This window comes from Rhinatrema bivittatum, chromosome 8, assembly GCF_901001135.1.
Source record: "Rhinatrema bivittatum chromosome 8, aRhiBiv1.1, whole genome shotgun sequence".
NCBI lineage: Eukaryota > Metazoa > Chordata > Amphibia > Gymnophiona > Rhinatrematidae > Rhinatrema > Rhinatrema bivittatum.
In genome coordinates, this window is record NC_042622.1 from 195,881,267 (window position 1) to 195,906,622 (window position 25,356).

Here is a 25,356-nt window from a genome sequence, read left to right on the forward strand (position 1 = left end):
GCTCCTCCCTCTTAAAGAGGCGGACGACCTTGGGATCATCCCCATCCCCCGTCAGCGCGTCCTTGCCCGCGCCCGGCTGCGCTGGCCCCTGGTCATCGGGCCCCTCAGGCCCTCCAGTCGTCCCCGAGACCGACCGCTCCTCCTCCGAGGAGGTGGACTCCGATTCCGAGTCCCGGGGGACGCCACGCGCCGGTCTCTTGTCCTTCGGGGGTACCGACACGTCTCTAGGGCGGGCCTACCTCTTCTGGGAGCGAGAGCGTCCTCCTTCGTCCCCTGGCACCTTCCCGTGCCTGCGCCGAGTCCTTCGGTATTTCGCCAGTTTTTTTAATAAAAAAGTGAAATCTTCCGAAAAAGACTCTTCCGAGTCCGAGGGCCCCTCCTCTGAGCCCAGATCAGCCGCATCTGAGGCACCCCGAGGCGCCCCCCCCGAGGCTGGGGAGAGAGAGGAGGAGGCTGGGCGCCATGTTCCATGGCTCTCCTGGTTGCCTCGCGGACTGAGGTCAAAATGGCCACCGTTCCCGCGCTAAGCGGGAACGGATCCGGCCCCCCCCGCTTCGGCAGATACTACGCGCGGCGGCGAATGGGACGCCCGGGGCCGACCCCCCCCCCCCCCCCCCGATCGCCCCCCGATGGTCCCTCGCCTCTGGCGAGGCAATTTGTGCACATCCCTTCTCGAGAGACCCGCACGCGCGGCAGGCGGAACAGACTGGCATCTCGGCCGAGCTGAAAGAAACAGGTACGCCGCCTCGAAATTAAAAACCGCCCCCCCGAATGAAGCGAACCGTCGCGAGGGAAGACAGAGAGAGAGACGGCGCAGAAATAAAAGAAACCCCTTTTTTTTTTTTTTTTTTTACTTATCTCGCTGACCAAGGTGCTGAAGGTTTCCGGGCTCCACCGGGGGTGAGTGAACCGGGCTCCCCGGTGACACCCCCGACGCTGCTGCCAGAGAAGGCCGGGTCCTCGACCCCAGCAGCGGCCTCTACCAGGGGGGGGATGATCCCCTCAGGATCTGACAACCCCCCTGGGAGGCACCTCCAACGGGAGCTTCCCGAAAGAGAAAAATTCCTGAAAACCCAAAAAGTTCTTTTCCCTTTTCTTTTTTTTTTAAATAAATAAAAAAGGAATCCGTGCTATCCTCTTTTTTTTTTTTTATATCCCTGACTAGCTACAACTACAACCCCAGGGATCCCAGAGACTGTGGGTGGACCTGCCCCATCTGCTGGAGACAGAGAAAGATTGAGGGGCTGTGGGTGGCACCTTACTATATGTAGGGAGCCCGACAAGTTTTACTCTGTCTCCACCTGCTGGTGCGGAGTCACAACCCAGGTGTCTGGACTGATCCAGGTACGTACAGGGAATGGAGCTTACTCTTCAGGGGAATGAAAACCTCTCTGGAATTTAATAAAAAATCTTTAAGCTCCCTTCAGAGGCATAAAAACTTCTCTGGCACAGAAAGGGGGAGGGACCGGCCCACTGGTAAATCCCCTCTTTGCCCGGGAATAATAAAGATCTTCCGGGTGTCAAGGCTAATTGACACAGCATCAAATCAATTCTATTCTTATTAATTTTTTTTTTTTAAACTAAGAAGATCTAGTCAAAGATCAGCCATGAATAAAAAATCCCTTGACTACAAATAAAGGTAAATTTACTCAGCTGACTAAAGTAACAGGACCGCAGGGGATGTCTTCCTTCACCTGCTGGAGTCAGAGGAATACTGGAGGATTGCAGGAGGCACCCTGGGATATGGGAGGTGCTTAGAACTTTGACCTCTGACTCCACCTGCTGGACGGGAGACATAACCCTACTGTCTGGACTGATCCTGGTACGTACCGGGAAGAGATTTTTCTTCTCGCTATAACATCTGCTTGCAGAGTTAGTGAGTTACAGGCATTAGTCACCTATCCGCCTTACACTAAAATTCTACATGACAGAGTGGTCCTGCGTACACACCCTAAGTTTTTACCAAAGGTAGTGTCGGAATTTCATCTTAATCAATCCATTATCTTACCTACTTTCTTTCCAAGGCCCCATTCAAACCCTGGGGAAAAGGCTCTACAAACGTGGACTGCAAACGTGCCCTAGCCTTTTATCTGGAGCGTACGTCAGCCCACAGGAAGTCCACTCAATTATTTGTTTCTTTCGATAACATCAAATTGGGAACTCCAGTGGGAAAACAGACCCTTTCCTCCTGGACGGCGGACTGCATCACCTTTTGCTACCAGCAAGCAGGCATTCCGCTACAAGACCATGTGAAAGCACACTCTGTTAGGGTCGTAGAAACCTCAGTGGCACACCTTTGTTCGGTGCCACTTATTGATATTTGTAAGGCTGCAACCTGGAGCTCTCTCCATACCTTTGCAGCCCATTATTGCTTGGATAAGGTTGGCAGGCAAGATTCCATTTTTGGCCAGTCTATCCTATGAAATTTATTCTCAGCTTAACTACCCAATATCCTACCAGCGACTCGTTCAGGATGCCCTCCTACCCAAATCCACCCCTGTTATTGTGCCCGTTGCACGTCTTTGGGTGCATTTGGTGATTGCTTGGGCATCTTCAGCTTGCTACTCACCCATATGTGAGGACTACCATCCTGCTTGTCCTGTGAGAAAACAGAGTTGCTTACCTGTAACAGGTGTTCTCACAGGACAGCAGGATGTTAGTCCTCACGAAACCCACCCGCCACCCCACGGTGTTGGGTTCGTTACATTTTCTTATTTTATTTTTCGGCACTTCCTTTAGCTTTAAACAAGACTGAAGAGGGACCCCTGCTGGCTGCAGGTTTAGTGCCATGCTGGGCATGCCCAGTAGGTGCCAGTCAAAGTGCTAGAAACTTTGACAAAAGTGTTCCGTGAATGCGCTCCATCTTGATGATGTCACCCATATCTCACATATGCTGTCCTGTGAGAACACCTGGTACAGGTAAGCAACTCTGCTTTCTGCTTTGAAATAAATTGAAAAAGCTAAACCTCAAGCAGGCCACATCTGATGAAGTGAGTGGCATTCAAGTGATATCAGCCTTTTCCTTTTCAAATCATTTGTACCTTTTATTTATCTTCTAAAACATTTCCATAGGAAGCAAAAACAAGGTGAAATAAAAATACCATCCAAGCAAAAGCTGGAAACATAATTTCTACCCCTTGACAAGCAGGAGAGTCCATTAAAAGACTTACCGTCCCATATTTCAGAAGCGTTGGCAACGCAGTTAGCTTCAAGTTCTTTTTAAAATCATTGCTGGGGTCTTTCCAGCTATTAATGGGAAATTAAAAACACGTGGTAAAAATACTTATCCCAGACTTCTCCAAATACTGCAATTGCTCCAGTCGTAGTTTGTCAGATAAAGAGATATCTTTGTGAAGTATCTATTTGTCAGACAGATGACTTTATATACAATGGCTATTTAGAATTTACATCTCCTTTAACATTTTGTTTTCAGTGCTTCAAGTATGCATTTAAATATGGGGTTTATTTCCACTCAAACATACCATACTCCAGTTTGCGGGGGTCGAAAATGTTTTAACTGAGTGACGAAGCATATACAGATCCCTCAAACAAAACAAATCGAACTGGATAAGTCTCCACCCATCCCCTTTCCCCTCATATGCATATTTATTTTGAATATCCTGAAAACTCAACTGGCTGAGGATCCTCCAGGAAACATTTGGGAACCATTACTCTAGAACAAGAGGTCAAAGTATGAAGCGCTGTAGGGATACACTCAGGAGCAACATCAGAAAACAGGGTGATGAATAGGGATGTACATTTGTTGGTCGATTTATTTCGGTGGTATGCACGCATCTCACGAATGGAGCGTAGGCGCATGTAGCATTCATACATACCATCAGTTTTGCGCACCTACTCGCCATTCGTGAGATGCGTGTGTACCACCGAAACAAAATTGACCAATGAATGCATGACATGAGCTCTCGGTAGAAGTGGTGGAGTCAAAAACAGTATTGGAATTCAAGAAAGCCTGGGATAATAAGAACAGAGGATCCCTAGCTGTGAAGATGTGAGGGGAAAGCCAGAGATCAACTGGGCCCTATGGCATTGCACCAGAAAAGAAACTGGGCTGACTAAATATGGGTAATGGTCTTCCTCTGCTCCCATATTCTGTTCCTATGCTTTTCAAACTTGGGGGTACTGGGTGACAATATGGCACTCACTGGGTTGCAGGTCTCCTTTTTTTCCCTGGCTCTGCAGGGCTCACATTTATTGAAACAGTCATGTAGTGCCAATTCCTTCTTACTGTCGCTTATTTAATTGGGCTCTCTGTACTACTCTTGACATGTTTGAGTAATGCGGTGCCCATCCTGCTGCAGTATTCTTACAGTGTGAGCTAATGGTCCCAAGAACAGTGCCATGAAGCTCAAATTTATTAAGAGTCATGCAAAACCGATTTAAGAAAGCAGCCACGGTACCGGGGGCAGGGATGGAAAGAGGAGAATTGGAGACAGCTGTTAGAGAAGGAATGAAGTGGGTGGGGGAGGGCTCCCACAGGACAGTGAGGAAGGGGCTCTGGGCAGGTCAGGTGATCGGAGTGGGGGGAAGATTCATAAAGCTTAAGAATTTTTCTTATGGTGGGCATGTGAAAACAACCAAGTTTAAAAAAACCATTGCTTCACTCCTTTCTTTCTTACCCCCATGCATAGATTTTCAGCTTTTAAATGTTTATACATTAAAACTCCCAACACCTTCATTCAACAGTAACTACCGTAATCTGCTGTCAATTGCTCTAACCTTATTGTAATCCAGTTTGGAGTGGCTGTCCAGTCACAAAAGGCAGAAATTAATATTAAATTACAGTGTAAAGCCTGGGGCCCCTTTATTCATAAGATCATCACTGCAATAAACTATTTACAGCACTGGACTCTAATCGGTGTTGTCAGGCTAGGTCAGACATTGGTCTAGGGCGGAACCCTTCAGCAGCTAATAAGAGCAGAGATAAACCCTACGGTTTCACAATGAAATGCTGGCATTCCTTTGCACCACATGACTGGACTGAACTCCATGGAGCAGGGATTCTCATCTACAGTATGTGTGTCTGTATAACGCTGTTGCTATAGACATGATAAATAGCGTGGTAGCGTATGCCCAAGTTTTTCTCTTTTTTTGATCACGTACCAATCTTTTTCTCCAACATCGCAGTGAACAAAGACAGAATCCTCAGGAAGATACTGCAGGTTTTCTCGCACAATTGGTTCAGCTGGAGGAAAAAAAAAAAACACAAGTCGACTTTTTTTCCCCCCTCCTGCTATAAAAATCTTAGTACAGTGATAAGAGTACAAGTTACTAAATAACAATGGCTGAACATAGTTAATTAAACCATGAAGTAATGTCTAAAGCAGAAAATATGGGAAAATTGCAGTTTTAGTAGAAATGCAAGAAGAAAAAGAAATCTACAAATTAAATTGAAATTTTACACCCTAGAAAGTTTCCAGCACTCAGTCCCTGCATTTAGCAGGAGTCTCAAATATTTTCAGCCAAGGTAGATTTGGTGTTGTCAATTGAGAGTTTGGATTTTGGTCTTTTTCTTTTCTTTTGGATTTAGCTCACGCTTTCATTGCTAGCTCAAGGTGAGTTATATTCAGTACCGTAGGCACTTACGGCCCCGAGAGGGTTGAGGCAATGGAAGGTGAAGAGACTTGCCCAAGGTCACAAAGAAGGTCAACAGGATTTGACCCCTAGCTTGGCTGGTTCTCGGCCAGTTGCTCTAACTACTAGGTCTGGGCTACTTCTCCACTTATGCCCAATCTCCAAAGCTCCTGAAACCTTTCATTTGTCTTGTCTGTGTCCCTTCCTGCTAGACTATAAACTCCGCCGGAGCCAGGACTGTCTCTTCTATATCCCTGTACAGTAATAACGGTAGTATTAAATGTTTAAATGTATTAGACTAAGGAATTTCACTTCCTGCTTATTCAGGTTTATTGTAAACCGGTTTGATATGCATTTTATGCAGGAAAATCGGTATAGAAAAACTATAAATAAATAAATAAATAAATAAATAGTAATCCTGAGCTCCTGCTGCCTCCCCCCACCCCTCGGAGCTTCCGGAACCCCATCGAACACGTGGCAGTCCGCTCAAATAATGCCACCCAGCGCTTCCTACAAAACCTTTGGGGATTGGGGGGGGGGGGTTAATCAAACATGAAAAAAAAATTGAAAGAGCTTCGCCACCTTTCATGCAGTCCGGGCACCAGCTGATTCCCGCTTCATTTTTGGCTCCACTGAATAGCACAAAGACAGCCTGACCCTTGTGGCTGTCCACGATCCGGCTGAACTCCTCGAAGCCCCGGGCTTTCAGTTCTAAGTAGGTGCACTGATCCATGCTTTCCGGGGGCGAATCCTGTTCACTCAGCGGCGGCGGCGGCAGCTCACCGGCTTCGATCCTGTCCAGTTCACCGGCTTCTAATCTGGCTAATTCACTTCCTGTCTCAGCCCCTGAACACCCTGCTTCCTCCCGGCAGGCAGGAAGAGGCAGCATCTTTACAGCAAAGGGGGAGGGGAGGGACGCCTCAACTCCCAGCTCCAGCCGATCAGCCTGATCCGGTCCCGATTATTTTCTTTCAATGTCAGTTGGGGGGGGGAAATCCGAACGTTCCATTTAGAGCACGGGGTAAAACCAAGCTTGGATCAGCTGGTTAGGTTGCATGCCCGATCCACGTACTGTTCCAGAGCACATCCGTGCAGCGGCCGCCTCGGGGGGAAATTCTAGCAAAAGGGCATTTTTAGAAAGGTCACATTTGCTTTTTAATTAAAGAAGCAAAATAAATAATAAACTGGGCAGTCAAAAGTCAATAATCTGGCTTGGTGAGCACTTGAGTGTGCTTTATTAACGCTGGTAACTGAAACATACGAAGCAACTTTTCAAAACGATTGCGAGTACTAAACTCAGTACTAATGACATCTCCCTGGACACAGTGACGGGATTTGCTCAATATTGATAAATGTTCAAGCATCACGGAGGTGGCACCTATGAACTAAAACGGCGATTTCACTTTTTTTGCGTTGTGGGAGAGATGAACCCTGTTCTGTTTCTCAGCCTTGCCCCATCGCTGCACACATATTCACGTCCCGGGACTTGTAGAACATTGTCCCTCCGGGGGCACCGTCCGCTGTCCTGGGTCGGTTAGCAGCTGCTTCCGTCAGGCCTCGCGCCTGTTGTCATGGCGCCGGCGTGAGCGGCCGGATGGAGTGGGTAGAACGCTGGTTGATGGCGAGTGCATCTGATCGGTAATGTGAGAGGAACCGGTGCCCGGTCCCTGCCATTGGTAAGGAGTTTCGTCTTATATCCGAGACTTTTCTCGCATCTCCCTCCTTTTTTATTGGCCCACTTTCCTCATCTCTATGTCTTCCGTGTCATATCTCCTTCAGTCTCTCTGTATTGCCTTTTATACTCCATCTTACTCCTGTTTGCATTCTCTACCACTTTCTCTCTTCCCACTACCATGATGCCTAGCCCCCTTCTTTTAAATTTAGGAATATAAAAGAATAATGTAAGGTTTATAATTTTCTGGCTACTGGTTGTTACATATACCATGCTTCTGACTTCCTCAGTTTGAGTGTCAAGGTCATTCCCAAACTAATGCATCATTTGCTTAGTGGTGGTTTGTCATCCGCTAAGTAACTGGATGAATGATTTTTTTTCTATGAAAATTTGAAATAAAGTAAATTGCATGAAATTTACTTTATTTTGTAGGTGCATGTAAGGAATGTGGTAGGCGAGAACAAGGTAAAAGTAAAATAATATGTTTATTGATATACAATCTTAACGATTCTAAGTATCTAAGCACTAAAATATACAGTTCTAAGCATATACATCTGTATTCGTGCACAGTATTTCGGCCAATACTCACTACACCCTTTTCATCATCAGCCTGGCAAGGAGAGAGCGCATCACAGGCGAAAAAGGGGTCTTCACTTTGTACGTCTACAAAGGACAAACATCACTTTGCATGTCAGCAAAGGAAAAGCATCACTTTGCATTTCTGCAAAGGAACTCTCTCAGTTTGTCAGCCACAGCTACTTGTCTTTTATAGCCTAATGTAAACAAGTGTGCGTGCCAAACTAGACTGTGTTTGTGGGACAGGATTACTCACTGTCCTTGCCAACAGTCCCAGTCTAAACAATATCCAGACTCAAGGATGGATGGTCAGGTCATCTTTTCTCCAGGCCGAATGTCAGTGCTGCAGCTGATTCTGCAGTTTCCCTTACAGTGCCTTAATTTTTAATGCGTTTTCAGATATAATTTATTTGAATATAGCTACTTCAGACAACTTCTTGCTTTAATTTGTAGGCAGCATATCACATTTTTTATTTTGATAACTAACTACTTTGATTTTCATGTTTCCTTGTATTTCTAATCCTGAGTATCTATTCTGCCCTGTGTACTTAATTCTGCAGAGGAACATTAAAAAAATGGCTGTAGATTTTCAGTATCAAAGCACTCTGTCAAATGTGAAGGACGCCAGGATATTGAACACATCATATGGTCAGCTTGTGCCAGGTACAAAATTGGACAAGAATAGCCATCTGGGGAATCCTCCACGTCTACAGATGCAGGTAGCTCTGAATAAAAAGCTTTCTACTAATGTATCCATGTTACCACAGGATAAAAAGTAATATTCATGCACTTCTTTTCCCTTTTCTTTTTCTGCTAAAGTATCTTGTCATCAGCTGGCCTTTTTATATCATAATGTATTTTCCCCCTTGAAATCTACAATTATTATCCTAGATGGATGTGTATTCCCTTATACCCATGATGCTGGGAGTATCACCTTCTTTTTTACTGCCTGTGTAACTTTCTGCTCCCAATGACTATGCCTACAGTATATGCAGTGCTCACTTTTTCTTTCCTTCAACAGAAGAAGCAGTGTGTTGAATTAATATGTTTGCCTGACCCTCAGTTTCCCCTGTTTTATAGCCCAAACATCTTTGTTTCTCAGTATCTGTATCCTTCAGTCATTTCAATATTTGCTCTTTAGTTGTGTTTAATATAACTTGTTGAGCTTGTTATTAGATTGCACTGATTATCTTCTCATTATGTTATATTTTGAGTAAATACTTCAACTGTACAACATATCTTTTTTTCTAATATTTTTATTATTGTTACAGCTGCAATTCAATAGAAATGTTCCAGCCCATCCTGCCAATTTAGCAATCAGATATTCCAACCCTGGTCCAATTATAATTGAAAAACTAACACAGTCTCATTCTAATGGTCATATTCAGCACAAAGGTGATAATGATGTACAGAGCTCCAGGACTTCTCTTCCCTTTTCTGTTGTGTCTGAGGAGAGACTTAACTTGGCTGTTCAAATGGCAAAAAGAGATATGAAACGGAAACACCTGGAAGAAACACTGAAGCAAGAGGTTGCCAAAAAATCTCAGGGGAAATCCTCAAACCCTCAGATGTCTGCAGAGACTGTAAATAAAAGACTTGGAAATATTGCAGAAGGCAGCAGATCAAAAACTCAAGCTCATCTTAAAAATAGGCAACAGCTACACTCAGAAGTTACTAGCTCAGGAGCCAAAGTGTATGTTTACACCCCAAATGACAGTATATTACAGCCTGCTTTTTCACACTCTCCTCCCACCCATGACCCAGGGCCAGGCCCTAAGTTGAGTCCCCAGAGGGAGAGCGATAAAAGTGTGCAGGAAGTTCGACGATTACAAAAGGAATTAAGCAAGTACATCCAGAAGATAGAAGAACTGGCTAAAAAAGGTAAAATGAATGCAAAGTATGCCAGGCCGGCTCTAGAGTAACTGGTGCCCCCATGTGAAAACTGAAATTGGTAATCCCTTCCTCTTTGACAGCTCTGGCTCAGCACTCACACCTTAGGCAATTGTGATATATCCAATGTATCATCCTTTCTTCTCTTTCCCTGCTCAGCATCTCTCCTTCATGCCCATATAATGTGCAAGGGCAGGGGGGCACCCTGTGCGACTGCACGATTTGAACACACCAAAAGCTGGTCCTGAAAGTATATCTTGCCTGCTGTACTAGCAGACTCCCTCCCTTTTCTTTTTCCACGACTATAAGAGGTATTGTACAGTGCCAGTCATACTTTTGTAACCAAATAAGTCAAATTAGTAAAACTTTAAAAATACTACATTTAGCGTAAACTATTGCTTTTTGGATTATGTTTTAAGTGACTAAGTTTTAAGTGCTTCAGTCATATTCCACTGAGGCACTTACAACTTCCCACAGTAGTGAACAAAATTATTGGTGATTCCCGGTATACAAATTTGATTGGAGGATTAGGCTGAAAAGGAATTGATTTTAAAAATTATATGCCAATTATTACAGAGAGATCTGAAGAGGTTTTGGATCCAGATGAAGAACGCAGAGATCGCATTAGACGGCAAGGACAAAGCGTCCGGTCGGCTAGGATACTTTACATGCTTCAGCAACAGGTGGGAATCGTGTGCTGCATTAATGATTTTCAAGCTGAATATTGTGTAGTACCAAGAGAAATGTTAATTGTAAGGAATAAACACAGAGCTGCTTGGAAAGTATTTATTCTTTAAATTTACCAAATTTGAGATTTGTTTTACGGTGACTTACTCTTGCAAAATAATTTTGAGTTTAAATTGGTGATGTTCAGTGCTGCTGTTAGAGAATTGGACAGCTCTACATTATCATTCTCAAACATTCCTGTTCTTGTGTGTGGTTCAGAAAATCTTGAAAACCCAGTAGCTAGTATGTGTCTAATGCAGAGAGAATTGATACTGCTAGAAAAGAATAGGGGCAGATTTTCGAATCTGCGCGTGCGGGGTACATTTGTGCACGCTACCCGGCGCGCACAAATGTACACCCGATTTTATAACATGCGTGTGCTGCCGCGCACATGTTATAAAATCCAGGGTCAGCGCGTGCAAGGGGGTGCACCTTGCACGCGCTGAGCCCTAGGGGAGCCCCGATGGCTTTCCCCGTTCCCTCCCCATCCCCCCCCCACCTTGTTTTCTATAGTTACGCCTGCCAGCCAGCTGCCGGCACGCCATCCCCCGGCACAGCTGCTGTGCCAGAGGCCACAGTCCCGCCCACGACCCTGCCCCTTTTTCAAAGCCCCGGGACATATGCGCATCCCGGGGCTTGCGTGCGCCGCCGAGCATATGCAAAAGAGGCTCGGCGCACGCAGGAGGGTTTTTAAAGGGTTACGCGCATATCCCTTTGAAAATGTACCCCATTATGAGTTAGCTTTCATGGGAATTTACGAGAGTTTGCAGTCATGCTTTTCATCCAGTAGTTACTATATTTCTCAATCCTTTTGGAACATAGTGTGGAACTTGTAAAGGGATGGGGGATTCTTCAAAGAATATTTTTTCTTTTGTGAGAAAAATGAATTTTATTATTTATATTGGTATAAGTTCTGATTTTGTATATTTATTTTATGAGTGTTTATGTGTTACCTGCACCAAAATGACTAAATAAATAAAAGAAGCATATAATAGCAAAATAGGACACAAAGAAAAATGCTATATTGAGAGAACTCAAGCATTGTGATTTGCTAGCATCATGTGACCATATATCAACATTTCACATGGGAAGAGAATCTCAACAATCATACAGTGCAATATCTGAGTGGGGGGTTCAGGTTGCTTACTAAAAGTTAAATAAAAAAGGTCTCTGCCAGAAACATAGGCAGTGTTATAATTGGTAGAAACTTATATTTCTCTGCATTCAGACAGGTTAATCCACAAACAGTGGGTTATGCACCTCTACCAGCAGATGGAGATGGAGCAAAGCTGATGTCACGGTATATATACCCCTGCTCTGACAACATCCTGCCAGTATTCTCGGTCTCCAGCAGATGGTGGATGTGCATCTCCCTACTGGGAATTGTTTGTTTAAAAAAAAAAGGAAAAAGGATTAATCATGCACAGCTTCTCCTGAGGTGATACCTTATGGTCCCTCCCTCAGTTGAGTTCTCCTGAAGTGATATCTGGTGATCCCTCCTTAAGTTGAGTGCCTCTATCTTGTAGCCAGTTCCTGGCATGGACTTAGCTGCCAGGAGAGAACCGTCTGAGAGGCTGGCGGGTGCAGGAAGCCGAGTGGGGCGGTGAAGGCATTAGACCTCTCCCACCACTGACGGAGAGCAACTCTACTCAGCTGCGATGGACTGAGTTCAGGTAAAGAGTTAAAAAAAAAAAAAAAAAAAAAAGAGTAAGAAGCGAAAGATTAGGGATTCCTCCCCCTCTTCTGTTTCTGATCTCTGAGCCTCGGCACGCTGACCTGATGTGCGTTTCTGTCTCTGTGGGGGATTTGCAATAGTTTTGGTGGGTTGAGTGGCCTTTTGGGCTAGGCCCCGTTCCCTGTACATACCCAGATCAGTCCAGACTCCTGGGTTTTGCCTCCCCTCCAGCAGATGGAGACAGAGAAAGTTCTGACAGACTGCATATATACCTAGGTGCCACCCATAGTCTTCTAGTATTACTGTGTCTCCAGCAGATGGTGGAGGTGCAAAACTCAGTTGTTGCAGGTTACTTGGTAGACTAGGAAATTGTTTAACAGTCAGGTCTTATTTTGGAAAAAAAAAAAAAAGTAGATTTTAAATTAGACCTTCAGAAAAGACTGCTGGAGAGCGTTCTTCAGCCTCCCAGGGGGTTGGCAGGTCCTGAGGGGACTATCCCCCCTGGTGTGAGGTGGCTGGGGTTGAGGGCCCTCTTGCCTTGTGCAGCAGTTCCTGGGGTGATACCGGGGAGCCCGGATCACTCACCCCAGCGGGACCGACCCGGGACCACGACTCTGGATCCGGCAAGTTTGATTTAAAAAAAAAAAAAAAAAGTTTTTCCTGACCAGTTTTCTTTTCATCGGGGCTCTCCTTTTTATTTCTCTGCCACGGCTGTCGGGGAGCATTTGTTTTTAGTTTCTGCCAGTCTCTCCACTGTTTTAGGCAAGTTCTTGGTTTCATTTCGGATGCCACGCAGAGCAGCTTGCCGCGCGTGTGGCTCCGGGCGTGCCTGTCCCGAGACAGCCTGCCTCCCCGGCAGCGAGGGATCCTCCTTGGGCACCGGGGGGGATTGTGCTGAGGGGCCGGTCTGTTGCGCTGGCCTTCGGGGAGCTGCCAGCTCTCCCCCCCCCCCCCCCCCCCCAGTACTTTCCCGCTGAGCGTGGGAAGAGGCGCCATTTTAAGTGCCTTCTCTTCAGCGGCACATCTTGCGATGGGGGAGGGGGAATCTCCCACCTCCGTTTTCTCCACAGCAGCCAGCCCTGCGGCCGTTATTCCCTGCGCTGGCTGACTAAGGTTCAGGAAGATGACACTGGCTCAGATTCTGAGGATTCTTCATCTTTTTCCTCAGAGTTTGTCTTATTGCATAAGGTCTTTAAGGCCAGGAAAGCCGCAAAAAGCACTCTACTACTGGGACGGCTTCCTCTGCTCCACCTCCCAAGGCCCCCAAGCGGTCCGCGTCTCAGGGGTCAGCAGGGCCCCCTAAAGCGAAGCACCCTTTACGAACCATGGCGCCGCAGGATGACGCTGACACGTCTTCAGACACAGCAGATCCAGATGTGCAGGATTTGCCGGCCCAACCCCCAAGGGGGGTAGAGGGTGAGGGAGACCAGCAGCAGAGTGCTGCCCGCGAGTCTCATGTCATCAAGGGAGATGACCGTCTATTCAGAATGAGAGGACCCAGCTCCTCCTTTCCCGCCATTTTGGGGGAATTGGGAATTGATACTCCGCAGGAAGAATCTCGCTTGGGATCTATGGATCCTGTCTTATTGGGCCCGAGGGGTCCTCCTACATCTTTCCCTTTCCACTTCTTGGCCACGGACCTTCCATTCAGGGAATGGGACACCCCGGATTTGGGGTTGAAGGTCACAAAAGCAATGGACAAGCTTTATCCTCTGCCTGAGGAGGCTTTGTAGATTCTTCGAGTTCCCAAGGTGGATGCTGCAGTTTCGGCAGTTACAAAAAAGACCCCTATTCCAGTCAAGGGGTCGACAACCCTTAAGGATCTGCAGGATTGAAAGCTGGAGCTGCAGCTTAAGAAGATCTTTGAGGTCTCTGCACTTGTTGTCCGAGCTGCGATGTGTAGCAATTTTGCTTTGAGAGCGGGCCTTCGCTAGGTGCAACAGCTGCAGGCGAACAAATCTCTGTCGGAAGGAAAAGCTCTTCAAGTGGGACGCCTCGAGGCGGTGGTTGCTTATAGTGCGGATGCCCTTTATGACCTTCTATGGACGTCGGCTCGCTCTGTGGTCTTAGCTGTTTCGGCCCGTAGATTATTATGGTTACGGAACTGGTCTTCTAAATTCCAGTTGGGCTCCTTGCCTTTTAAAGGCAAACTGCTGTTTGGAAAGGAGCTGGAGGACATTTTATTTATTTGTTTTTATATACCGACATTCAAACATTTATTTATTATTTTTTTAACACTTTTCTATACCGACCTTCATGAAAAGAAATTCATATCAGATCGGTTTACATGTAACAAGGGGTATAACTTAATCGATTAACAAGAGGCGAAAATTACATATAACAAGGAGGTATTAACTTGGGGGCTAGGTTAGCCAGAGGTAAAGGACAGCATAACTGAATAAACTAGATAAGGCAATGAGATAAAGAAACAGAGGCATAAATATAACGCCTAAACTTGGCGGGGCGCTTAGTCAGGTAAGTGGAGTCCTGTCTGGTAGACAAATGATGGTTTTGAAAGTTAAGGGAAGGCCTGGAGGAAGAGCCAGGTCTTCCAAGCCCACCAAGAGTGAAAAAAAAAAAAAAGTATCTAAATCGCCGCAACCTTTCCAACACCTATTCGATAGAGAGGGGTAAATTTTATATAAGTGTTCAGGAGTAGGATACCAACGATAAAGAACCTTATTTCCATTCTCAATTAAGAATGCTGAGATCAAAGCTTTTAACGGTAAGCTGAAAAATCTCTGGCCAAAAATCCTCCGAAAACTCCTCACCCAGATCCGTTTCCCATGCCCAAACGAACAAAGGTTTCAATTTCAACTCCCGATTTAACAGCATAGAGACCTTTTCTGCGGTTTGTACACATATTTACACAGATTCAAACACTGTAACCCCTTTTGACAATTCTTCCCTGAGATCAGAAGTCAACATAAAATGAAGCAATTGAATATAGTGGAATAATTCGGAGTCAGGTTACTTATATTTTACTTGTAGATCCTTGAACTTCATAAGACAGTGAGAGCCCCAAATATGCTCCAATGCTGCAGAAAGAAAAATGTAGAACTCTTTTTTTTTTTTTTTTTTGGTAAAGAAATAGCAGCCACAGCAAAGGCAGAAATTCAAGCAAAAAAAAGGAATACTTCCCTGCAGCTGGCAACACCTCTGGGAAGGAGCCTTCAGGGGATAAGAGGGAACCAGGACTCCAGGCTGTCAGACCCTGGATCTGCAGGCTACAGCTAAAACATGTGTATCAGATCTGTTTACATGAGAACTTGAGTGATAATGTGACAGCAGTCATATTATCTTTACATTGTAACATTGTGAAACTTACATTTAAGTGAAAAGTTTAACAGTTATAACATTTTAACAAAACATTGACTGACAAACGTTATTTAGTTTCTTGGCATTATCGTTGTAATAGCTGATATTTTCAAGATTGAGAGAACCTTTGTTGGTGGTGTTAAGGGGTACTCTTGGTGGGTTAAGTGAGGGGGTTAGAGGGCTGGTTGCTAGGGGTAGGAGCTCAGTAGTATATGTTAATTGTTGTCAGGATACGCTTTGCGGAAAAGCCAGGTTTTTAAGGCTTTCTTGAAGTTCTGTGATGAGGGTTCTCTTCTGAGATTTGCTGGTAGTTTGTTCCACAGTGTGGGGCCTGCTATAGAAATTGCGCATTCTCACATAGAGGTGTGAGGTGTGCCTGTTTGATAGAAGGGACGGTTAGGAGTCCAGTGTTTTTAGAACGTAGGTTTCTTTGAGAGTTGTATGGAAGGAAGGGTGTTCTTTAACCAGTCAGTCTTTTCGTTGTTGAGGGATTTGTGCAAGAGAGTGAGGGTTTTATATTGAATTCTGTGGGTTATGGAGAGCCAGTGGAGGTCTTTCAATATGGGGGTGATGCGAGTGGAACGCTTGCTGTTTGTGAGGGATCTGGCTGTCGCATTTTGCAGTAGCTGGAGTGGCTTGAGGGTGGAGGCAGGGAATCCGAGGAGGATGGAGTTACAATAGTCAAGTTTAGATAGGATGAGGGCCTGGAGTATAGACTGGTAATCTTGTGTGTGTAGTAGGGGTTTGATTTTTTTTGAGGACTTGTAGTTTGAAATAGCCCTCTTTTATTATTGTGTTTATGAAGGTTTGCAGGTTGAGCTCGGAGTCTAGTGTGATGCCTAGGTCTCTTACAGTTGCAACAAATTTGCTTTGGCTTTGTGAGGAAGTGGGATCTTGAATATTCCATGTGGGGGGTTTGTTAGAGATATGTAGGATTTCAGTTTTGGAGTGGTTAAGGGTGAGTGATATTTGTGATAGGAGTATTTTTATTTGAGTCAGGATGGAGTTCCATTGAGTGAGGGTGTTCTGTATGTCTTCTTCTTCCCAAGGACATGATCCAGTCCTTGGGAGAGAATAAGATTCATCGATTGCTGGAAGACAGACCAAGGTCGAGGGGGTCCTTTGCTTCTTGGGCATGGTTTTGCGGAGGTCGAAGGTCTCAAGCGCCCCAAACGCCCACTGCTTCCTTTTGGCAGAATTCTAGCGACAGCAGTCGTGGTCTCGGTCCTTTCGTGAGCGACGCTTCGGTAGACCGGTAACACCCAGTCTACTCAAGCCAGTAAATCTTCACAATGATGGGCAGTCGGTCCATTCCTCAGTTCCAGTGGTAGGGGGCAGACTGGAAATGGTTATATCAAAAAGAACATCAATGGATCTTCAAGTTGATGTCAGAAGACCCAGATGGTTTAAATAGCAATATAGAGTGGAACAGTTTAAATCATTGACGAAAGAGAAGTGTTTAAAGAGACATTTCAATTTCATACGTTATTACGTGCTGACGTTAGTACGAGCATAATGATTGGTTACTACCTAAGTAAGTTTGTTGTTTAAATAGAGGCGGCCATGTTAATATGCCTTGCTTAAGCCCGACTATTGAGACGGAAAGTCCAACCATATAATAGTGAGTATTATACAATATGTGTATAATTTTATTTGTTATTTTGGTTTAAGGTTCTTTTTTAGTCCATCAGTAAAGGATAAAAGTACAATGATATAACGAATCTCGTATCCTAAGCTAATACGAGGAGAAATGGACATGATTCATTACACTTACCAATTATTATTGTTTACAAACTATGTCACCGATCCTGATGGCACCTGTGTAACTTGATATACTTTAGCATCATTATTATGTGCCTTTATGTAACCGTTGTGACGGTTCCCACTGAATGACGGTATAGAAAAATGTTAAAATAAATAAATAAATATTACCAACAAAAATTGGTGATAAAAATGGATGCAATAGCTAATGCTAGACTACACAACATAAAGCTGTTTGGTATAATAGGCACTGTGAATTCCAAATGCTTGTTCTCCATGTTATAGAGCCTGCCCTGATGCAGGTTAAGAAACGTTGACAATGTCGGCGGTTCAAAGAAAAAAAGCGGTTTTGGTGGCTGAAGACAAACACAGTGGCTCAACAGCACATACTTGTTTTGAAAGAATTTCGAACAAGTTGCAAGATAAGTGCATTATACATGTGGAGATAGAAACCTTCATTTTGGAAATGTATGAAGATATAAAAGTATCTCTGCTCGCTTAGCTTTTGCATAGTCGGGCAGCACAGCTCAAAACAGTTTATTTATTTATTTATTTAACCGTTTTATATACCGACCTTCATAGTAAATAACCATATCGGATCGGTTTACAATTAACAAGAATAAAAAACTGGGGTAACTATTCAAGTAAACGAAAGATAAACAGTAAGTAGGAATGAGTCAAAGTTACAATCTACAGGGAAGAGAACTTGGAAGCTTGCAACAAGCTGGAAAGAAGATAAGGCAGGAAATAAATATGAAGTGATGCCATAGGGCGTACGGGTTAAAGCTTAATGGTGCTTTAACCTGGGAGAGTCAGAGTCCTGGGACTCTGACTCTCCCAGGTTAACCTGGGAGAGTCAGAGTTTGTTGTTTCATACTCAAATCTATGGCTTTGAAGTTGTTTATAAATCAATATGTAATTCAACAAAAGTCCAAGTACTTTAATGAAGATTTAAGAAACAATTTTTATGTAAAATAAGTAAAAAGGAGGTTAATAGACCAGTGATTGTATTGACTGGCCAATCAGTTTCTGTCAAAAATCAGATTCTCTGCCAGTACTGAGGTCTTTTCCTCCTATAAAAAGCTTCTTATAAAAATATTATTATAAAAATATAAAGAAAAAAAGATGAGATAAATAATAGTTTTTAATTATACAAAAATAAAGGATAAAAATTTTAATTACATGCAACAACGTCAATTAATTCATTGAGACTTATTTTTTTGTCAACCCTTGGTTGCAATAACTAGTCATTGTTACTGTTTAATTAGAAACTAGTTATCCCTTGAATTTCTATACATTGCTATCTGTGATAAAACACGGCTATGCTTTAGATTTTGCATGCCGGCCTCGCCTCAGTTTCTGGTCTCACCATGTGGATATGCCACATAGCGTCGGGTGGTCAGGCAGACACTGCAGCGCTTGATCGACCTCGGCGCTATTGTTCCGGTTCCTCCTTGAGCTCAACGGAGGGGCCGCTACTCCATTTACTTCGTTGTGCCAAAAAAAGAAGGGTCCTTCAGGCCCATCCTCGACTTAAAACGGGTCAACAGATGTCTGCGGATACCCCGTTTCTGTATGGAGATGTTGAGGTCCGTCATTGCTTTAGTTCGACCGGGAGAGTTTCTAGCATCCCTGGATCTGACAGAGGCGTATTTGCACATTGGGATCTGGCTGGATCATCAGAAGTTCCTGAGATTTTCCATCCTGGGTCAGCACTATCAGTTTCAGGCACTACCTTTTGGTCTTGCTACAGCACCCAGGACGTTCACCAAGATAATGGTGGTGGTGGTGCTACGGCACCCAGGACGTTCACCAAGATAATGGTGGTGGCTGCACAGCTACGCAGAGAAGGATTGTTGGTTCACCCGCACTTGGACGATTGGCTGATTCGGATGAAGTCGGAAGCACTTTGCCAAGCAGCGATCCAGTGTGTACTGCATTTATTGAAGGAACTCGGCTGGGTGGTCAACATGGCCAAAAGTTATCTAATACCCTACCAGCCATTGGCATTTTTGGGTGCTTTGACACCAGGCAAGGGAGAGTTTTCCAAACATCAGACCGCATTGCCAAATTGCAAGGGCAAGTGAGGCTCTTGCTGTCGAAGCATTCCCTGAAGGTCTGGGATTACTTGCAGGTTCTGGGTTCCATGACCTCAACTCTGGAACTGGTTCCATGGGCCTTCGCTCATAATCGGCCCTTGCAGTCAGCCTTACTTTCCCTTTGGAATCCGGTTTCCGAACAATTCCATCAGCTGCTGCCACTGACGGAGTCCGCTCGATCCAGTCTGGATTGGTGGCTGATCTCGGACAATTTGAGTCGTGGAGTTCCCTTAATTATGCTGGATTGGATGGTGGTGACTACGGATGCCAGCCTCTCCGGCTGGGGAGCGGTTTGTCTGCAGAAATCAGTGCAGGGGCGCTGGTCTCAAGAGGAGTCTCGATGGTCAATCAATCACCTGGAGACCAGAGCGTTGTAGGCCTTCCTCCCGCTTATCAGGGGGAAGTCTGTCAGAGTGCTGGCAGACAATGCAATCATGGTGGCTTACATCAATCGCCAGAGAGGAACGAAGAGCCAGCCGGTGGCTGTGGAAGCTCGCCTGTTAATCGCCTGGGTGGGGCAGAACTGGTCAGCATAGCGGCGTCTCATATTGCTGGGGCGACAACGTTCACGCGGATTTCCTAAGTCGACATCTTCCTGATCCAGGAGAGTGGGAGCTGGCGGACAAAGCCTTTCAGCTCATCTGCGACAAATGGGGCACTCCTTACATGGATCTGATGGCAACGTTCAAAAATGCCAAGGCTCTGTGCTTCTTTGCTCGTCGCAGAGACACAGGAGCAGAGGGAGTAGATGCTCTGGTTCTGCCCTGGCCGATGACTGTTCTGCTTTACGTGTTTCCTCCTTGGCCTCTAAACGTCAAGGTGCTTAGGCAGATAGAGAAGCACCTGGCCGAAGTGATCTTGGTGGCTCCCGAGTGGCCGCATTGTCCGTGGTTTGTGGATCTAGTCAATTTAGCGGTGGAGGATCCCCTGCGATTTCCGTACCTTCCGAACCTTCTTCATCAGGGGCCTGTCTGCTTTGACCAGGCCGATCGCTTCTGTCCAGCGGCATGGCTTTTGAGAGGTGGCGTCTAAAGGGCAAAGGCTATTCCGATGCGGTGTTAACTACGCTGTTGAGATCGCATAAGACTTCAACCTCTCTGACTTATGTTCGCGTCTGGAAGGTTTTTGAGTTTTGGTGCGTAGACCAGGGGATTGTGCCCACTCGGGCGTCCATTTCAGATATCTTGTGTTTCCTTCAAGTGGGATTAGCTAAGGGCTTGTTGTTCTGGATCAGGTAAACATCCGTGTTTGCTATCCAGGCAGTTAAACCTTCTCTCCAATCAGTCCTCAAGACAAATATTCTGTAAGTTTGAAATTATTTATTGTACAGGTAAATTCTACTTACAATTGGTGCATTTCAAATATGAGCTCCTAGGCAAAGATCTTTGGTAACTGGAGACGAGGTAGGAGAAGCGGGAAGGGAGTCTCTTATATTGCAGGAGTTGTTTTAAGGTAGAAGTAGGAAGCATGAGGAATATGAGGCTGATTTAGTCCTTAGAAGAAGGCAGTAAGAGAGAAGGTAAAAAACCCAATCGTTTCACAGGGTATTACAGAGCTCTGCTGGCTCAGAAGCATGCATGGAGTAAACTGAACTCCCGTCGAGAGCTGCTAAAGGAAAACGCCCCTACAAGCAGGAAGCAGGGGACAGGGTCCAATGGCAGCGAGCCTGAGAACCATGTAACACAGGGGGAGCATGAAGGGGCAGTCCTTTGAACCTATAAGGCACCTAGGAAGACTCAAGTTAGATTGAGGGGGATTCAAGGTGAGAGAAAGTGGAGGGGGGAGGGAGCTTCTCTTAAGGGCAAGGCTCCTCTTAAAGGCAAAGGCTCACAGATTTTTATCATGGGTTACAAATAGTGTTACAGTATTAAAAATCCTTAAAAGGGAGGACTGCACTAAACACAGTTAAACTACAATATATACAGATACAAACATGTACCCACTATTGGGGACAGAACACTTGTTGTGTAGCTCCTTGAGGGTACAGGTGGCGGCTCTTGGTTGTTTGTGTGGTACCATACATGGGGCAGCGTTGGCTGCGCATCCTGATGTCTCTTGCTTCCTGCGGGGCGGGGGGGCGAGAAGCATTTGCGTCCTCCAGTGAGTTCGCCATGTCCGTCCTGGAATCTAAACTTAGTCCATTCGGCTTGGTGTTCAGCACCCTTTGAGCCTTTGCGAAGAGCAACGTTGAAAGACCTCACGTTGAAAGTGGTGTTCCTGGTGGCGATTTCCTCTGCTTGTAGGGTGTCCGAGCTTCAAGCATTCACATGCAGGGAGCCGTTCTTAAGGATTTCAGATTTTGGTGGGTCCTTGCGAACAGTTCCTTCCTTTCTTCCGAAGGTAGTTTCCTCCTTTCATTTGAATCAATCAGTGGAGCTCCCATCCTTTTCCGATCTGGATAGGTCGGATCCGTTCTCTAAGGATTTAAGGAAGCTGGATGTTTTCAGAGCTCTGCTGTGTTATCTGGAAGTTACTAATAATTTTCGGATCTCGGATCACCTCTTTGTACTCTGGAGTGGCCCAAAAAGAGGTAATATGGCATCTAAAACCACGATCGCCTGGTGGCTGAAGGAGGCGATAAATTTCACGTATTTACTATGTGGTAAGCCCTTACCAGTTGGGCTTCGGGCACATTCCACACGGTATCAGGCGGCTTCCTGGGTGGAATGTCAACAGATTTCACCGCAGGAGATTTGCAGAGCAGCTACATGGAAATCATTGCATACATTTGCAAGGCATTACAGGCTGGATGTTCAGGCCCCGGATGCAGGAAGTTTCGGAGCAGGTGTGCTGAGAGCGGGCCTCTCCGGATCCCATCCCAGGTTGGTAAGCTCTGGTACATCCCAGGAGTCTGGACTGATCCGGCTACGTACAGGGAAAAGAAAATTACATAAGAACATAAGAAATTGCCATGCTGGGTCAGACCAAGGGTCCATCAAGCCCAGCATCCTGTTTGCAACAGAGGCCAAACCAGGCCACAAGAACCTGGCAATTACCCAAACACTAAGAAGATCCCATGCTACTGATGCAATTAATAGCAGTGGCTATTCCCTACCTAAACTTGATTAATAATCGTTAATGGACTTCTCCTCCAAGAACTTATCCAAACCTTTTTGAACTCAGCTACACTAACTGCACTAATCACATCCTCTGGCAACAAATTCCAGAGCTTTATTGTGCGTTGAGTGATAAAGAATTTTCTCCGATTAGTCTTAAATGTGCTACTTGCTAACTTCATGGAGTGCCCCCTAGTCCTTCTATTAATTGAAAGTGTAAGTAACCGATTCACATCTACTCGTTCAAGACCTCTCATGATCTTAAAGACCTCTATCATATCCCCCCTCAGCCATCTCTTCTCCAAGCTGAACAGCCCTAACCTCTTCAGCCCTTGGCTCTTACCTGATAATTTTCGTTCCTGTAGTACCAGGGATCAGTCCAGAATCCCGCCCGTTTGATACTGAGACATTTTAAAGCATAGAAGTAATGGAGAGTCCGCTCGTTTTAGCATTTGTTTATTTCTGGTCTGTAGATCAGTTTTGGTTACCCTGTTTAATGGGGAAGGATCACAATTGGGGTTAGTGATCCAGTTCAAGTTTACGGTTCCTGTATTTAGTTAGTTTGGTATGGACCATGCTGCTTTGACACTAACACTGAGATTGTGGGTGGCACCTAGGTAAGAACATAAGAACATAAGAAATTGCCATGCTGGGTCAGACCAAGGGTCCATCAAGCCCAGCATCCTGTTTCCAACAGAGGCCAAAACCAGGCCACAAGAACCTGGCAATTACCCAAACACTAAGAAGATCCCATGCTACTGATGTAATTAATAGCAGTGGCTATTCCCTAAGTAAAATTGATTAATAGCCATTAATGGACTTCTTCTCCAAGAACTTATCCAAACCTTTTTTGAACCCAGCTACACTAACTGCACTAACCACATTCTCTGGCAACAAATTCCAGAGCTTTATTGTGCGTTGAGTGAAAAAGAATTTTCTCCGATTAGTCTTAAATGTGCTACTTGCTAACTTAATGGAATGCCCCCTAGTCCTTCTATTATTCGAAAGTGAAAATAACCGAGTCACATCTACTCGTTAAAGACCTCTCATGATCTTAAAGACCTCTATCATATCCCCTCTCAGCCGTCTCTTCTCCAAGCTGAACAGCCCTAATCTCTTCAGCCTATCCTCATAGGGAAGCTGTTCCATCCCCTTTATCATTTTGGTTGCCCTTCTCTGTACCTTCTCCATTGCAACTATATCTTTTTTGAGATGCGGCGACCAGAATTGTACACAGTATTCAAGGTGTGGTCTCACCATGGAGTGATATAGAGGCATTATGACATTTTTCGTTCTATTAACCATTCCCTTCCTAATAATTCCTAACATTCTATTTGCTTTTTTGACTGCTGCAGCGCACTGAGCTGACGATTTTAAAGTATTATCCACTATGATGCCTAGATCTTTTTCCTGGGTGGTAGCTCCTAATATGGAACCTAACATCGTGTAACTACAGCAACGGTTATTTTTCCCTATATGCAACACCTTGCACTTGTCCACATTAAATTTCATCTGCCATTTGGATGCCCAATCTTCAAGTCTTGCAAGGTCCTCCTGCAGTGTATCACAGTCTGCTTGTGATTTAACTACTCTAAATAATTTTGTATCATCTGCAAATTTGATAACCTCACTCATCGTATTCCTTTCCAGATCATTTATATATATATTGAAAAGCACCGGTCCAATTACAGATCCCTGAGGCACTCCACTGTTTACCCTTTTCCACTGAGAAAATTGACCATTTAATCCTACTCTCTGTTTCCTGTCTTTTAACCAGCTTGTAATCCACGAAAGGACATAGCCTCCTATCCCATGACACTTTAGTTTACGTAGAAGCCTCTCATGAGGGACTTTGTCAAACGCCTTCTGATTATCCAAATACACTACATCTACCGGTTCACCTTTATCCACATGTTTATTAACCCCTTCAAAAAAATGAAGCAGATTTGTTAGGCAAGACTTCCCTTGGGTAAATCCATGTTGACTATGTTCCATTAAATCATGTCTTTCCATATGCTTTACAATTTTGTTCTTGAGAATAGTTTCCACTATTTTTCCCGGCACTGAAGTCAGGCTCACTGGTCTATAGTTACCTGGATCGCCCCTGGAGCCTTTTTTAAATATTGGGGTTACATTGGCCACCCTCCAGTCTTCAGGTACAATGGATGATTTTAATGATAGGTTACAAATTTTAACTAATAGATCAGAAATTTCATTTTTGAGTTCCTTCAGAACCCTAGGATGTATACCATCTGGTCCAGGTGATTTGCTACTCTTTAGTTTGTCAATCTGGCCTACTACATCTTCCAGGTTCACAGTGATTTCGTTCGGTTCGTCTGACTCATCACCCCTGAAAACCATCTCCGGAATTGGTATCTCCCCAACATCCTCATTTGTAAACACGGAGGCAAAGAATTCATTTAGTCTTTCTGCAATGGCCTTATCTTCCCTAAGATCTTCCCTTTAACCCCTCGTTCATCTAATGGTCCAACCGACTCCCTCACAGGTTTCTTGCTTTGGATATATTTAAAAAAGTTTTTATTATGAGTTTTTGTCGCCTGTCTTATCAATGTTTTACACTTAGCTTGACAGTGCTTATGTTTTATCCTATTTTCTTCAGATGGATCCTTCTTCCAGTTTTTGAAGGATGTTTTTTTGGCTAAAATAGCCTCTTTCACCTCACCTTTTAACCATGACTGTAATCGTTTTTCCTTCCTTCCACCTTTCTTAATGCGCGGAATACATATGGACTGCGCCTCTAGGATTGTATTTTTAAACAATGTCCATGCCTGTTGAACACTTTTAACCTTTGCAGCTGCACCTTTCAGTTTTTTCTAACTATTTTTCTCATTTTATCAAAGTTTCCCTTTTTAAAATTTAGTGTTAGAGCTGCAGATTTACTTATTGTCTCCCTTCCAGTTATTAGTTTAAATTTGATCATGTTATGATCACTGTTGCCAAGTGGCCCCACCACCGTTACTTCTCTCACCA

The 25,356-nt window shown here is 44.7% G+C and overlaps 2 protein-coding genes across 8 annotated transcripts in view; one reads left to right on the top strand and one right to left on the bottom strand.

The window, feature by feature from the left end:
• Window positions 1-6,662, bottom strand: part of TXNDC17 (thioredoxin domain containing 17) — a 37,232-nt gene extending 30,570 nt beyond the window's left edge. Inside the window, exons 1-3 of the mRNA XM_029612397.1 lie at window positions 6,175-6,662; window positions 5,122-5,203; window positions 3,171-3,246 (exon numbers count right to left, since the gene is read on the bottom strand). Of these exons, the coding sequence (XP_029468257.1) occupies window positions 3,171-3,246; window positions 5,122-5,203; window positions 6,175-6,481 (465 nt within the window). The 5' untranslated portion in view covers window positions 6,482-6,662. The remainder of the gene's footprint in view (window positions 1-3,170; window positions 3,247-5,121; window positions 5,204-6,174) is intronic.
• A 138-nt stretch (window positions 6,663-6,800) lies between these two features.
• KIAA0753 (KIAA0753 ortholog) overlaps window positions 6,801-25,356 on the top strand; it is a 155,217-nt gene continuing 136,661 nt past the window's right edge. For 6 of the 7 annotated variants that reach the window (XM_029612389.1, XM_029612394.1, XM_029612395.1 and 3 more), the window contains exons 1-4: window positions 6,801-7,268; window positions 8,401-8,559; window positions 9,112-9,721; window positions 10,307-10,413. In XM_029612389.1, the coding sequence (XP_029468249.1) occupies window positions 8,416-8,559; window positions 9,112-9,721; window positions 10,307-10,413 (861 nt within the window). In that variant the 5' untranslated portion in view covers window positions 6,801-7,268; window positions 8,401-8,415. Of the gene's footprint in view, window positions 7,269-7,696; window positions 7,730-8,400; window positions 8,560-9,111; window positions 9,722-10,306; window positions 10,414-25,356 lie in introns of all 7 variants that reach the window. The other variant, XM_029612390.1, reaches the window with a different exon arrangement.